Below are 15,440 nucleotides of genomic sequence, written 5' to 3' on the forward strand. Positions count from 1 at the left end.
GCCTCTTCCTTCTTCAATCCATCCTTCACACAGCTATGAAATGCACAAACTTGCCAACACAATTTCCTTGCTAAGAAACACTGCTATGTAATAAAATATAAATTCCCTAATTGGGCATTTAAGACCCTCCAGAATTTGAATGTAGCCAAATTTCACTCTGCCATTTAAGCAAAACTGGACTTCTCAATAATTTTTATTCTCATTCTGCACTCTCCAGCAACCTTGCATTCCTGAAAGCTGTCTTTTATGTCTGGAACGGCTCCCATCTTCACTACCCCCACATCTCTGCCTGTTGCAATCTTTTTCATTCAAGATCCAATACCATCTTCTCTATGAAGTCTTTTCTGAGCTCTCCAGTGGAAAAAAAGCCCTTCCCACTGCCCTCCTTCATATTTCTTATGTCTTATTTGTCTGGATGTGCCTTTGACTCATAATTATCTACCTTGTACTTATTTTTCTGTATACTTGTCATTTTCTTCTAAAAGAGTGTAAGGTCCTTCAGGAAAAGAATTAGGTTTTACTTCATATCAGTATCTTTATCTCACATAGTTCCTTGCACATTGTAAATGCTTAGGATATATGTGTTCAATTAAACTAGATTGCAGTCTTCCTTTTGCAGCTATATCACCAATTGAACAATCACTTAGGAACCAGGTTTTATTTTATATCTTTACATCAAGTGTATAAAAAAATGAAACAGAGACAGAAACAGACAGAACTAACAAGTATACATGGAACAGTGGTTGGGAAGGGGGAGAGGGAGATACTCAGGTTCATATATTGCTCCAGGGACAACAGGAACCAGCATTGTGCAGTGAATGGAAAAAGTGCTGGTCATAGGGCCTCGGTTCAAATCCTGGCTCTGCCACTTACTAATGATGTGGCCATGGGCAAATCTCTGGGCTTCCATTTTTCTCAACTGTAAAGTGAAGGGATTAAATTAAATGATCTTAAGGTCCTCTCAAAATCCTATGACAATGTTATTGCATTTTCAAGGGCTCATTTACTAGGAATAAGTCTGGATGGGTTTAGGATTTGAGCAAACACTTCGGGGCTAGTTGGAGGGGAGGGAGGGGAAATTCCCCTTCTACTTCTAGAGATTTTAAATTCCCTCTTAATTTATTCCCTGGGGTTTTGAAGGGGGCAACAGCAGTTTTCGTCACCTAGCATAGAAGTGGGCATACTGTTGGGAATTGCCTAGATATGGTGGATTTCTTCCCATACTTACTATACCATCATCCATGTTAGGGCTGCAATAGAAATGGTGGGGGAAGTGAGCCCCTGGCTCTTCTGTTCCTGAGATTTTTCTAAAGGGGTATAGAATAGGAAGACTAGAGTGGAATGAGGACTTAGACAGGGGAGAGTAGTTAATAGTTCTACCTCTTCTCCTCACTGCATTTCCCAGCTGAATAGACCTAGCTGCAGCTCTGTGATCTGCTGTAACCCAACTTTATATTTTGTAGCCCAGTCCCTAGATGGCATCATCATGCTCTAGGGTCACTGCCAAAGACTGAAAGGGTGACATGTCCCACCAGCTCCCAAAGGCATCAGTAACTCTGCCCAAGGCAATGACCAAATTCTGAACAAAGAGCCTTCCCTTAACATATGTACTATAGAACAGACACATCTGCAACCACCCCCAAATGGAATTTTTACAGCCAGTCAAATGTTAAAAACCTAAGACTTCAGAGCAGAGGTTTCTGCAAAACTCTGTGTAAACTAAATTCATTTGATTCCCCAGGGGAGCTCAGGGAGTCTCACTGGAAAAGGAAATATCTCCAATGGTGGGTCACACCTGTTCAGAGACTTTCCTAGTCTCTGGAAGGAGAAAATTGGGAGTCAGAAGGAGGAAGGAGGAAGCTGAGAGGAACAAAAAAAAAATCTAAATCCCTAGTATTAGTGAGACAAATAGGGAGGACACATCTTGAGGAGGGGGAAATAAATAAATGGATGGGAATGGGATAGAAACTGGCTTCTGAGCAACCAGTCTTTCCAGTAAGTCTCCCCTGTGGCACGAGTTCTGGTATTTGGGATATGAGAAAGACAAAATCATGGGAAAATGGGATAGTAAAATCGGTCTCCATGCCTGGGCATTTCCCAGTTGGGAAAGGGTCATCAATATTGGGGAGAAAGGCTATAAATAGACATCTTGTCTAGGAGAATCACAGACAGGAGCTAGTGCATCAAATACTCCTGGAACTGTGCCCCCCCGCCAAAAAGATATCAATATGTGCTATAAGTGGCACAAGGGTTTAGAAGGGATAAAACTCCAGAATCTTTGTTGTGGGAGGAACTAGATATCTGTCTTCTTTCCCCTCTATGCCCCCCTCCACTTTGGGTGTTGGATTTGAAGCCTACTAGGGCTGGATTCCCCGGATCCTGTCAAAATATAAGAAGACAACTGAGTCTTTTGTTGCCAGTTGAAATACTGGAGGTCTTGCAACCTGTAGCCAGCTGGATAAAGGCGGGCCTCTGAACTCAGGGTAAAGTTGTGAGTCTTCTGGCCGGGGGGCCACACAAGCTTCAGCCTATGGTCCATCACTGCCCGCTGGTCTGGAACTGCTGTTTGACGCCTCATCTGACCCAGCTGTCTGTCATTCTTTCTAGTCCAGGTCAGGCATCACAGTGCTGGGGTCTCACCCACAACCCTTGAAGGGGTGGAACTAGGAGATGTTTCCAAAGGAAGCTATAGAGGGCAATAAGAATAAAAGAAGAGATAGAGAAGTGGAGCTTCCTGCTCACAGCCCAGTTGTGAACAGATAGATTTGTGCTTCTCAGTTGCCTCTGAAAACTTTGCCTGAAAATCTAAAATTTTCAGGGTGTCACCTTCTGCTTGATATCTATTTTCATGAGAACCTAGCTCATGGTAGATGCTCCCTAGCTTTGGTAACTCTCCTGGCTATGGTAACTCTCACTCTTTTCTTTCCAGTCAGAGATTTCAGCCTCTCAACATCTCTCAGAACCACCGAATATCAGATTTTAGATATCTTCTAATTTAAATATCTCATTTTACAGATGAGGAAACTGTGGTTCTGAGAGGGGAGAATCAATCTCTAAATTTCCTAGGCACCCTTCCTTCTTAGGTTTCTTATCTTGCTCCTGATCCCAAACCAGTCCGAATTATAACCCCTACTCCAGCAAGTTTTTCCTGCCAGGCCAGATTTGGGGGTAATATCTAAAGGCTTGGGTATTGTATCTTTATAGCTCTCCCCCCACCCCTATTTAAAAGCCCCATCTCTTCTCCCCTACCCACTGGCCGCTGATGGTTTAATGCAGCCCTCACCTTGGCTCAGCAGGTGCAGGTTCCGGACTTCCTCGCGCACCTGCAGCTGCAGGACCTGCTGCAGCACCTCCTGCCTCTGGGCCTCCTGTAGCAGCCCCATGCGCTGAAGCTTTTCTGCGTTCAGCCGAAGCAATGCCCGACCTAGGTATAGGCAGACAAGCCGTGGCTGGGGTGAAGATGGCCCCAGAAACAGAGAAACAGACTGGGAGCGCGGGGAGACGCCAAAGCTAGAGCACAGGCACACACAGGGAGAACAGTATCGGGCCTGGGGAACATGGGGACACGTCCCCTCGGATTTAGGCGAATAGGGACGCCCTGGCACAAAGACACAGTGTTCCATTACTCGCACACACACACTCCCGGACAGAGCTAACAGACCCTGGCGCCCGACCTCACAGAGCCAGCCCCGGGCGCAGACTCAGCCCCACCACCCACACCAATCCCCCGCTCCCCGCGCACCAGTGATGGCGTGGTGGGAGAAGGCTTCCACGTAGATGAGGTAGTTGTGGGGACAGTGCTTCTTCAACCACTTGCAGACGTCCTGCTGGCTCCACAGGACCACCGGCCGCATCAGGCCGCCCAGTGTGGGGCTGGTGTGGTAGAACCCATAGTGGTCATAGTGCCGGCCCTGTAGCAGGAAGGGTGCTGGATAGACCCAAGGAAGGACTTCCTAGCCATAAAAGTAGTGAAAGGGGGACAGGTAACTGGGGAGGCGGGTGCACAGAGAAAATGGGCCAATCGTGGGTGGGGGAGGGATCTGAGCCAGGGTCGGGGCAGGGGACTACCTGCTGTGTTTCAGTGCCCGGCTGCTGCAGGAGCTTGACCGTCCTGCCCCCTGCCGCTCGTTGGCTCCGACTGTCATGCCACGTGAGGCTGGAGCCCGGGGCGCGCTGGAGCCGGCAGGGGAGGTTCTCAGTAGATACCGTGTGCTCCAAAAGACTCCGGCAGAAGCTGAAATGTGCGGCAGCTATGGAGGCACAAGGAGGGATGGGAGGCGGGGCGGGGTTGGAGAATCGTCAGGAGGATTTGAAGCCAGATCCTAACCGATTCCCCAGAAAGAGGTGGAATTCCTGCTCCCAGCAGGGGCTGAGCTAGGAACTGTTTAACAACTGCCGAGGCAGTGAGGGGAAGCGGGGAGAGAATTACACCCACAACACACTTCCAAGTTTACATTTTCTCCATCGCTTTCCTAAGTCTGGAAAATTAACAAAATAATTACCCAAGCCCTGATTTTTTTTTTCTTTTTTAGCATCTGTCAATTTCTGAGACATAAATACGCATACTGTAAACATAATTGCCAAGCTGGTAAGAGCTGGCTCCAGTATACCTCTGGCCCCATAGCTACCCCTTCTTCATAATGTCTCAGTTTTCCCAACAACTTAAGCAACTGGATGTTTTTATTTCCATTCTATTTCTTTTTTTTTTTTCTTCCTCCATCTTTTCCTTCATTCCTACCTTCTTTCCTTTCTTTCTTCATTCATTCAAAAGATGTTTACTGGGTGTTAGGTGACCGAAAATGAGCCCAACATTTCTCATTCCTGAGAGAGTGGGCAGTTTCATAACACTTATTACATAGATAACAACTCTGAGTCATACAAGCATGGACTGAAAATATTGGGATACTTAACCTGAAGAAGAAAACAATCTGGAGGTGGGAAAGGGAGAACAGAAAGTATGATATCTGTCTTCAAATATGTGAAGGGCAATAGCGTTGAAGAAGAATTAGATTTATTTTTATGGAGTCATAAAAGTAATTGAGTTCAACACATACCTGAATAGGAATCCTCTCCCCTTTCTAAAGCATGCTAAAAATATAGAATGATCATCCAGCATTTATTTAAAGCTCTCTGGTGATAGAGAACTCACTATTTACTGATGGAGTCCATTCCATTTTTGGATAGATTTGATCATTAAGAAGTTTTCCTTTATAGCAATACAAGATCTGTTTCCTTATAACTTTTACACATTGCTTTTAGTTTTATCTGCTGGGCCAGGAAAAATAATAATTGTGTTTCCTTATATGAGTCCTTCAAAAACAGCTTTTAGAAATCCCTACACTTTTTCTTTTCTAGGGTAATCAGTTACAGGTCTTTCAACTAATTCTCCAGAAAAATACTTTGAAATACTCTCAACATCCTCCCTCTGGACACACTTCAGATTTGCCTAGGTCCTTCCTAAACTGTGGTTTTTGGCACAGAACACAATACTGCAGATAGTCTGACTAAGGTAGAAGACAATGGGACTCTGACCTTATCCATTTTTTAATTTTTTTAATTTTTATAGCCTTTAATTTACAATTGCCAAACCTCTTGTTCTAATTTTTCCCCTCTTTTCCCTCGCCCCCTCCCCCAGATGGCAGGATGAGCAGTAGATGTTAAATATATTAAAATATAAATTAGATACACAATAAGTATACATGACCAAACCATTATTTTGCTGTACAAAAAGAATCGGAGTCTGAAATATTGTACAATTAGCCTGTGAAGGAAATCCAAAATACAGGTGGGAAAAAATATAGGGATTGGGAAGTCAATGTAATGGTTCTTAGTCATCTCCCAGAGTTCTTTTGCTGGGCGTAGCTGGTTCAGTTCATTACTGCTCCATTGGAACTGATTTGGTTCATCTCATTGCTGAGGATGGCCAGGTCCATCAGAATTGATCATCATATAGTATTGTTGTTGAAGTATATAATGATTCCTGACCCTGCTCGTTTCACTCAGCATCAGTTCGTGTAAGTCTCTCCAGGCCTTTCTGAAATCATCCTGTTTGAACTTATCCATTTTTGACACTGAAAATTCTTATTAGTGAAGCCTACAATTTCATCTGGATTTTGTGTGTGTGTTTGAGAGAGAGAGAGAGAGAGTAAAAGAGAGAGAAAGAGATTTATTTGCCTTATCACAAATAACCCTTGTTGAATTTGTAATCTATAAGCCCAGATATTTTTTCATATCACTGTTGCCTAATCATATCTCTTACATTTATGTAGTTAATATTTTTGGAACTTAAGTGCAGGACATATTTATTCCTATTAAATTTCACTTTATTATATTTAGTACATTGTTTCATCTTGCAGATGTTTTGAGAATCTCATTCTATTGTTTAACATTTTGCCAATTACCAATCACAAATCTGATAAGGAGCCACTCATGTCTTCACTTAAGTTATTGATCAAATGTTGAACAGAATAGATCCAAAGACTAATTTCTGGGGCATTCTACTAAAAGCCTCCCTCCAGGTTCACATCACTGCATTGACCAATTATTGGTTCCAATCATTCAGTTAGCTTGAGATCCACTTAATTGTTCTATCATCTAGTCTCTATCTCCATTTTGACCACAAGGAGAGAAACTTTATCAAATGCCTTGCTAAAATCCAGGGTTACTGTATAGTATTAAATAATATATAATTCCCCTAATTAGTCTACAAGATTTGATAGCTCTATCTAAAGAAGAAATGAGGTTATGCTAGCATGATTTTTTTCTTTTGATCACAGATTCCTCATATGGGCTGCATCATCAAATCAAGGAAGTAGAGGGCATTATTGCCATGTTCAGAAAAGGTAGTCCAAATGTCCAAAGCTACCTAAATGTTACCTTTTTATATTATCAGCTAAGAGTAATGGAAAAAACACTATAGTTGGAGCAAAAAGGTATAGGTCCAATTTCTAGCTTCAATATTTACTAGCTTGTAACATTGGGCAAATGATTTTGAGCATCAGCTTCCTCATCTATAAAAATGTGTATAATTCTTTTTATTTTTTACTTCCTACACTAGGATTAATATGAGTAAAGTACTTTTTAAAATGCTAATATGCTATGTAAATTTAAGTAATTTTAAATCACCAATAGATGATTTTTCAGGAGGTGCTAAACTGAATTTAATCCTTTCCATGAATTCCCCACTGAACAAACTATTGGTCAAATAGGCCCATTTGAAAAAAAATCTTAAAACTTTTAGGATGTGATATAGGAGGGAAAGAATAGGATCCCAGGATTTGAGATTAAATCCTCCCTCTGCTCCTTCTGTGACCTTTAGCAAATTCACTCTTGTAATTTATCTGTAATTAAAAAGGGAAACAGGAAAGAGATCATTTCTAAATTCTCTGCCGGTTCTAAATCCTCTGATCTTCTTTAATCATTGGTCATGTCAGTTTTGATCAATAACTTTTTTTTTTTTTTGGTGCTGAGGCAATTGGGGTTAAGTGACTTGTCCAGGATCACAAAGACAAGAAGTATTAAGTGTTTGAGACCAGCTTTGAACTCAGGTCCTTCTGACTTCAGGGCTGGTGCTCTATCCACTGTGTCACCTAGCTGCCCTGATCAATGACTCTTAATGACAAGACTGTGCCTTGTTATTAGTTGTGAAGCCACTGACCCTTTGGCCACACACTGTGGTTTACCTTCCCCTTGGACAGGTCTTAAGGAGAACAGGATCTTCTATTTCTCAGTGCTCATGAAGCATTCCTTTAATAATACATTCTATCATTTTTCCAGGAATAAAATTCAAGTTCACTGGTCAACTATTGGAAGAATCCACTTTCTTCTTAATTTCAAAAATGATTAATACATTTTTCTATCTCTAGTTTAATAGCAATTCCCCCATTCTTCATGAATTTTCCAAAGATTACTTATTGTAGCTCAGTAATAATGTCTAGCAGTTCCTTCCAGACCCTGTGGTAGAGTTTAAACAGTCTAGGTGCCTTGAATTTAGTAAAGGCAATTGCACATCACTTTCTAAACACTACCTCACTTATCTTTCATTTCATTTCCCAGTAAATGTTTTTATTCTGTCCTTGCCAACATTCTTCTTGAAGCAAAACAGGAGTTGGCATTTCTATCTGCTATGCATCTATTAGAATTCTTTTGCTGTTTCGGTTCTTGAGACAGATGATAGTTCAGTGGATAGAGAACTGGGCCTGGAATCAGGAAGAGCAGAGTTCAAATCTAGCTTCAGACACTAGCTGTGTGATCCTGGGCAAGTAACTTAACCTCCGAATGATTCTGTTTCCTCAATTATAAAATGGGGATAATAATAGTATCTATTTCATTAGGGTAGCTATAAAATGAGATAATATTTGTAAAAAGCACTTAATACAGTGCATGGCACTTAGGAGGTGCTATACAGATACATATAACTTTCATCAAGTTTTAAAAAATATCCCCCTCCTTTAATCTCATTTAGCATTTCTTTAAGCCTTAATTTTAATGTTCCTGGTATTATTTTTAAAGGAATATGCCACTCTCTCCTCATTTACCCTCAGTTATCTGCTCTTTCTTCTGTCTTATTCACAGAGTACCCCCAAAATTATAGTGCAGTAAACTGCACTATAGCTTTAATAAGCTCATTAAATATCAATTAATATAAACAATAATTCATATTAATACAATGGTAAATTAAAATGAATAAAAATAAAAAATTATGCCACAAGCATATTAAAATTTAAATTGCACTAAGACTTTTAGGACACCCTGCATATAGATCTTAAAAAAAAAAAAAAAAAGACTAAGATGGTCACTACATTTCTTGTAGATTTGTATCTGTTTATTTAGAAAGTTTCCCCCTTTCTTCTTTATTGAAATAGTTCATTTGTGTTTTCAGATTTTTTTTTCCAAAGAGATTCCTATGCTTCTTGTACTAACTTTTCCTATATAAATTTAGATTATAGGATTCTACTTATTCTTTCTCTGAACTCTGAAACTTGTTCTCCCAAAATCTGGTGGTGGTGGTGGTAGTGGGGGGATATTACACTGTACCTGGTGATCTTGTCCTTATCTTTCTCATATTCTTAAAATGAAATGGCAACTGCCTTCCAATGTTCCTTTCTATTTCAACAAGTTTTTTTCCTTTGTGATCAAAATCAACAAAGGGAAGAGGAGGGAGAGAAGGGGAGAGGAGGGAGAGAAAGGGCGGGGTTGCCAGAAAACAGGCACATTGATATACCATTGGCAGAGCTGTGAATTGGTTCCAGCCATTCTAGAAAGCAATTTGAAATGATGTCCCCCAAAATGACTAAACTGTGAATGTTCTTTGACTCAATGATATTACTTCTATGCCTGCAATCCAAAGAGATCAAAGAAAGAAGAAAAGGTCTTATATAACACACACACACACACACACACACACACACACAAACACACACATAAAATATTTTCAACAGCTCTTTTTGTGGTGACAAAGAACTAGAAACTAAGGATTTATCTATCAACTGAGGAATGGTTGAACAAATTATGGTATATGAAATACCATGGAGTACTACTGTGCTGTATGAAATAATAAAGTGGAAGCAGCTGAGTGGTGCATCAGATGGAGTACTGGCCCTGGAATCAGGAGGATCTGAGTTCAAATTTAGTTATGACACCTACTAGCTGGGTGACCCTTGGAAAGTTACTTAACTCAGAGTACCTTATATATGAACGTTATGGAATATTATTGTTCTGTAAGGAATGACCAGCAGGATGAATACAGAGAGAACTGGCGAGACTTACATGAACTGATGCTAAGTGAAATGAGCAGAACCAGATCATTATATACCTCAACAACGATACTGTTTGAGGATGTATTCTGATGGAAGTGGATTTCTTCAATAAAGAGAGCTAATTCAGTTTCAATTGATCAAGGATGGACAGAAGCAGCTACACCCAAAGAAAGAACACTGGGAAATGCTGCTTGCATTTTTGTTTTTCTTCCCGGGTTATTTATACCTTCTGAATCCAATTCTCCCTGTGCAACAAGAAAACTGTTCGGTTCTGCACACATATATTATATCTAGGATATACTGTAACCTACTCAACATGTAAAGGATTGCCTGCCATCTGGGGGAGGGGGTGGAGGGAGGGAGGGGAAAAATCGAACAGAAGTGAGTACACAGGATAATGCTGTAAAAAATTACCCTGGCATGGGTTCTATCAATAAAAAGTTATTAAAAAAAAAAAAAAAAACAACTCAGAGTACCTTAAAGAAAAAAAAAGGAGGGAAGAAAGAATGAAGTGGACTATTCAGAGATACCAGAGATAAATTGTTTGAAATGTTGCAGAATAAAGTAAGCTGAATTAGGAAAATAATTTATATCTATAATATCAATATCATGAATACAAACAACTCCGATCATGTGGTAATCAACTGTAATTGAATGCTGTTCACCTCATGACAGACAGGAAATGGATTAATATGCAGAACAAGAAACACATTTTTTTATATGGCAAATGTGGGAATTTGTTTTTCTTGACAAAGATTTTTGTGGGGGAAAGTTATTAGTAGGGAAAAAAGTAAATGTTTCATAAATAAAAAAAAAGTCAGTGTACAATAATGCAAAATGAAAAAGTAGTACTATTCATATCTGGACACCTTTTTGAGAATACACATATAACATCGATACACACATACACACACTGACATGTACAATAAAGGACAGAATAAGAGCAATGGCAGTGTCAGATTGGCTAAGATGGTAGGGAAAGATAATGGCAAATGTTGGAGGGGATGTGGGAAAACTGGGACACTGATACATTGTTGGTGGAACTGTGAATGGATCCAACCATATGCTGAAAAAGTTATCAAACTGTGCATACCCTTTGATCCAGCAGTATTTCTACTGGGCTTATATCCTAAAGAGATATTAAAGAAGGGAAAGGGACCCACGTGTGCAAAAATGTTTGTGGCAGCCCTTTTTGCAGTGGCAAGAAACAGGAAACTGAATGAATGTCCATCAATTGGAGAATGGCTGAATAAATTATGGTATATGAATGTTATGGAATATTATTGTTCTTTAAGAAACAACCAGCAGGCTGATTTCAGAGAGGCCTGGAGAGACTTACATGAACTGATGCTAAGTGAAATGAGCAGAATTAGGAGATCATTATACATGGCAACAACAAGACTATATGATGATCAATTCTGATGGACATGGCTCTCTTCAATAATGAGATGATTCAAACCATTTCCAATTGTCCAGTAATGAAAAGAGCCATCTACACCCAGAGAGAAAAACGTGGGAACAGAGTGTGAAACACAACATAGCTTTTTCACTCTTTCTGTTATTGTTTGCTTGCATTTTTGTTTTCCTTCTCAGTTTTTTTCTTTCTAGATCCAATTTTTCTTGTGCAGCAAGATAACTGTATAGATATGTATACATATATTGGATTTAACATATAATTTAACATGTATTGGACTTCCTCCATCTAGGGGAGGAGTTGGGGGAAAAGAGGGAAAATTTGGAACAGAAGGTTTTGCAAGGATCAATATTGAAAAAAATTACCCATGCATATGTTTTGTAAATAAAAATATATGATAATAAAATTTTTTTTAAAATAACAACATTAAAAAAGATTTATTTAGCCAAAGCAATAAAAAGATATTCAACAACAACAATAACAAGAAGCAATGGCAGTTAAGTGGTAAAGAAGATAAAGAGTTCTAGGCCTAGAGTCAGGAAGAACTCCCTCTTCCTGACTGAACTCTTACTAAGTTCAAATTTGGTTTTACAGACTTCCTAGCTCTGTGACCCTGGGCTAGTCAATTAACCCCATCTGCCTCAGTTTCCTGGTGTACAAAATGCAAGAAATGTGACTTCTCAATATATAGTTGGAGAAACTGAGACTCAGCTGTCCCCTCCTTACCGTAAGAAATATAACTCAAATCTCAGAGGATCTTTAGATATAGAAATCTCATTGATAAAGCTTCTAAGATTCAAGCCAGCACTTTGCTTGCTTATACTCAGCCCTTGGGAAAACTAACCAAATCACCCATGATACCTGAGCCCAGAACACTTACTCTTGCTGTAGCTGCCATTGGTTAATGGTGGGGGAGGGGAAAGAAGAGGAAATGGCTCATGAGGGAACACAGGATGACAGAGTCCATCTGGTGTGCAGCTATCTGAGCTCCCTTCAGATCTCTTCTGTCTGACACAGGGGACATTCATTTCTTTCCCATGATTCCCTGTTGGACATTGTGCAGGAGGCAGAGTACAGAGAAGCCAGATAGAGGACCAAATCCTATTATAAACTAACAGGGGACTGGTGAGAAGGGGATCAGGTCCAGAGCCTTCTGTGAACATGCCCATCCCTTTAGCTCTGAGGAACAGAGCTTTGCTGATGCTTCATCCAGTGTGGATGGTGTGTGTGTGTTAGGAAAATGAGAGGAAGACAGGTGGCTTTTGAGCATTTTAACCCTCTAGTAACTGTATTGAAATTCTTTTAAGTACTCCCATGCTTAGGGAGTCCTGGCAACTCACAGAGGGGAACTGGGTTGGGGCCATTGGGACTCCTCAAGCCGCCCCCCCAAAAAAATTTTGGAATATAATCACCATACCCGAGTATCCTTCCTCCCAGACTGGTCAGAAACCAGTCTGACACCTTAGCGTCTCTTACACCTGGCATCTGTACATACCTGCCTTCTGAGCCTCCTTAGCACCTCCCCTCATTTCCTGCTTTTCCCTTTGGGGAGGGAAAACAGAGGTACCCCTTCCCATACTTCCCATACCAAACTGGGCTAAAGGCTTTCACAATAACAGTCTGAATGGGACGCAGGGGTCCAAAACTGCCCACTTACTAGGTCTTGTTCCACATCTGGGTCCCCTTTGGAAGGAGAGGGAAAGTGAAGGTGAGTCATCGGAGGACGTCGGAATGGAAGTGGCCTTAACCCCAGGTCTTTTCTCTCTTTCCCCCAGTTCTGACATTTACAAAATGCTGCTAAACCTACCGCTCCTCATCTTGGGTATGTGTGTGGGAATGAAGGTGTATAATCTTCTCAATAAGAGGAACTGCAATTGTGAAAGAGGGAGCTGAATCTCTGTAAGGGTCAATATCACTGGGAAAGACAAGTGTCCCTTAGGGAGGTAGCGCCCTTGGGAGAGGATTCTTTGGAGAGCCAATATTCCTAAAAAGGATCCCCCGAGACAGAGGGCGTGGGGTCTGTCCCCCTCTCTATTTCCTTCCTTCCTTCCCGGGGGATCGGACGAGGACGGGGAACAACAGGAAGATGGGAAATCAAAGACAGCTCCGCCTTCCCTTCTCTCCCCCCACCCCACTACAAAGGCGACCAATTTGTCGTTGCTCCCTTTCTCCCCTCAACCCCCCTCCCCCCTCACCTTTGCTGGTGGAATGGGGAAAGCTGTCACAGAGGAGTCACCCCAACCCTTTAGGTGAGAGAGGGCTTCTCTCCTCGGCACTGACTCTAGAATTAAGAAAGGGCTGGAAATCCCCATCTCAGCCGTCCTCCAACCATTTCCCTTCTTGGTCCCAGGAGAACTCGGCCCAGAACGCAGTCGGTAAAGGCTTAGAATGGACCTCAGGCTAGGGCTCTCTTCTCCAAATCCCCTCCCCCCCTCAATCCGGCTGCGCATTGCCTGCGCGAGAAACCATAAATTGGGGCTGAGGCGGAGTGAGGGCGAAGCGGGTACCCGGCTTGTTTCCTCTCTACTCTGCCGCAGCTTTATATTAGCTGAATGGGACCCTCCCGCCCATCAACCCTGACCCTGGTCTCCTTTACCGCCTTTGCCCTTTCTTCCTGAACCTTCTCCTCACCTTGGCCCCAGCGACCCCACCCCCGACTCCCTGAAGCCCAGCCCCTGGCCACTTCTCACCGTCCACATCTCTGCGCTCTCCGAAGCTTGTCCTCACCGCCCCAGCGCGGCCTCTCGGAGGGCTCAGCTTGGACCTCAGCTCCGTGAACATGGGGCATCCGCGCCACGGGGGAGATCAGAGAGGCTCGGGGTGGAGGCGTGGACACGGGCTCGGGGTCCCGCCCCGGCTCCGGCTGTGGCCCCGGCTCAGTCAGCGCCTCGTCTGAGCTTCACACACACACACACCCGGACAAACAGACATCCACACACCCCTTTTCGGGAAGTGCAGAGGGGCGGGGAATGTGTCACTGAGAGGGAACGTGTGTGCCTGTCTAGCTGGGTGTCTTTCGATGGATGCGTGTGCCTGTGAGTGCTCGCGTACGCCTGTGTTACCGGGTCGAGGTTTCCGTACCCCCGCCCAGCTCTCGGACTGCCCAGGTCTCCTCAGCCCCGCCCCCAGAGCTGCCAGCCCCGCCCCGCTTCCCCGGCAACCCCCCTCCCCCGGTGGGTGGGGAAAGCTAGCTCCGGGTAAATGACCCGAGCTCCTTCCCTGGGTGTGACCCCCTTTACCTCTCCCAACCTTTCGGGTTTCGGGGTGGGGGGTGGGAGGAAGACACCCTCCTCCGATACCCCTCGGGCTCCGCTCAGGACAAATAGTCCCCGGAAACAGCTGCCTCGGATGGTCCGCGCAGCTTCTCATTCCCTGTCCTTACTGGCACATGTGTGTGTGTACCATCTATGGCTTACGCCTCTCGGCTCTGCTCGAGTCTCATTTGGAATTCCGGCTGTGTGTGCGTGTAGCTCTGAGTCTGGATTCATGCATATCCGTACTCTTTTTTTTTTTTAATATTTGTATATTCAGTGCCAGTGCTGTGCCTTGTAGATATTTGCCAAATGAATGGATCCATATTTGTTGTGTTTATCTGTGTGTGTAACTTACCTGTTTTTAAATCTGTTTGAGCCTGCCTCCATGTCTCAGTCTCTGTGATTTTGTGTCTGAACTCCCCCACGCCCATCACAGCCTGAGTGGTTTAATCTGTATTGGATCCGCCTGGTGTCCGTGCCACCAATGTGGCTGAAGTCTTAAAAACCTGAGGAGTCAAAAAGTGAAAAAACATTTTTTCTGCCTTTTCTCCCACCCTTTTTGTAAGGCCCTTGACCCCCATTAAAAATGATATATTCCATCCCTTTGGATGGAGGGGGGGATGGAGGGGAGGGACAAAGAAACAGAATAGAATTTTTTTTTTTTTTTTTTGCTCCAGCTTCACTGCAGTATTTGTGCAGTATTGTAGAATTCTAGCTCCAGCCTTAAGCAAGAAGGGAATCATATCCCCTGGGGGTCATGGACCTAAGAAACCTTAAAGCAAGTATCTTTCTTTAACCAAAGTTCCTCACAAATGCTGTCAGCTTTCAATTGTACCAGAGCTAGGTTTTGACAACATAGATAAAATAAAATAGGGGATAATCCACAAATCATTCCTCCTTTTATTTGAAAGTCATAGAATATTTCCCCCAGCATATTTATCTTCGCTTTGCTGCAGGCTTGCATTTTAAATATGTAGGTCAAACTATTGAGGAAGGGAAAGAAGGTTATTTGGA

The 15,440-nt window shown here is 42.6% G+C and overlaps 1 protein-coding gene across 2 annotated transcripts; it reads right to left on the minus strand.

The window, feature by feature from the left end:
- Positions 1–643: 643 nt before the first annotated feature.
- SAMD10 (sterile alpha motif domain containing 10) lies at positions 644–14,305 on the minus strand. Of its 2 annotated transcripts, none has more exons than XM_051976820.1 (5): positions 13,863–14,305; positions 4,069–4,250; positions 3,743–3,953; positions 3,284–3,424; positions 644–2,686 (listed from the first exon to the last, which is right to left on the minus strand). In XM_051976820.1, the coding sequence occupies exons 1-5, from the start codon at positions 13,951–13,953 to the stop codon at positions 2,664–2,666; spliced, it is 648 nt and encodes a 215-aa protein (XP_051832780.1). In that variant the 5' UTR covers positions 13,954–14,305; the 3' UTR covers positions 644–2,663. The 2 variants fall into 2 exon arrangements, with proteins under 2 accessions (XP_051832780.1, XP_051832781.1); XM_051976821.1 differs by having other exon boundaries at positions 3,743–3,911; positions 13,863–14,299.
- Between the last annotated feature and the right edge of the window lie 1,135 nt (positions 14,306–15,440).

The sequence above is a fragment of the Antechinus flavipes genome, chromosome 2 (genome assembly GCF_016432865.1).
Source record: "Antechinus flavipes isolate AdamAnt ecotype Samford, QLD, Australia chromosome 2, AdamAnt_v2, whole genome shotgun sequence".
Taxonomy (NCBI): Eukaryota; Metazoa; Chordata; class Mammalia; order Dasyuromorphia; family Dasyuridae; genus Antechinus; species Antechinus flavipes.

Coding starts and splice junctions, on each gene's coding strand:
- SAMD10 (XM_051976820.1), bottom strand. CDS start 13,953: ATGTTCACGGAGCTGAGGTCCAAGCTGAGCCCTCCGAGAGGCCGCGCT. Junction 4,251..13,862: donor AGAGCGCAGAGATGTGGACG/GTGAGAAGTGGC, acceptor GTGCCTCCATAG/CTGCCGCACATTTCAGCTTC. Junction 3,425..3,742: donor CTCCCACCACGCCATCACTG/GTGCGCGGGGAG, acceptor GCCTATACCTAG/GTCGGGCATTGCTTCGGCTG.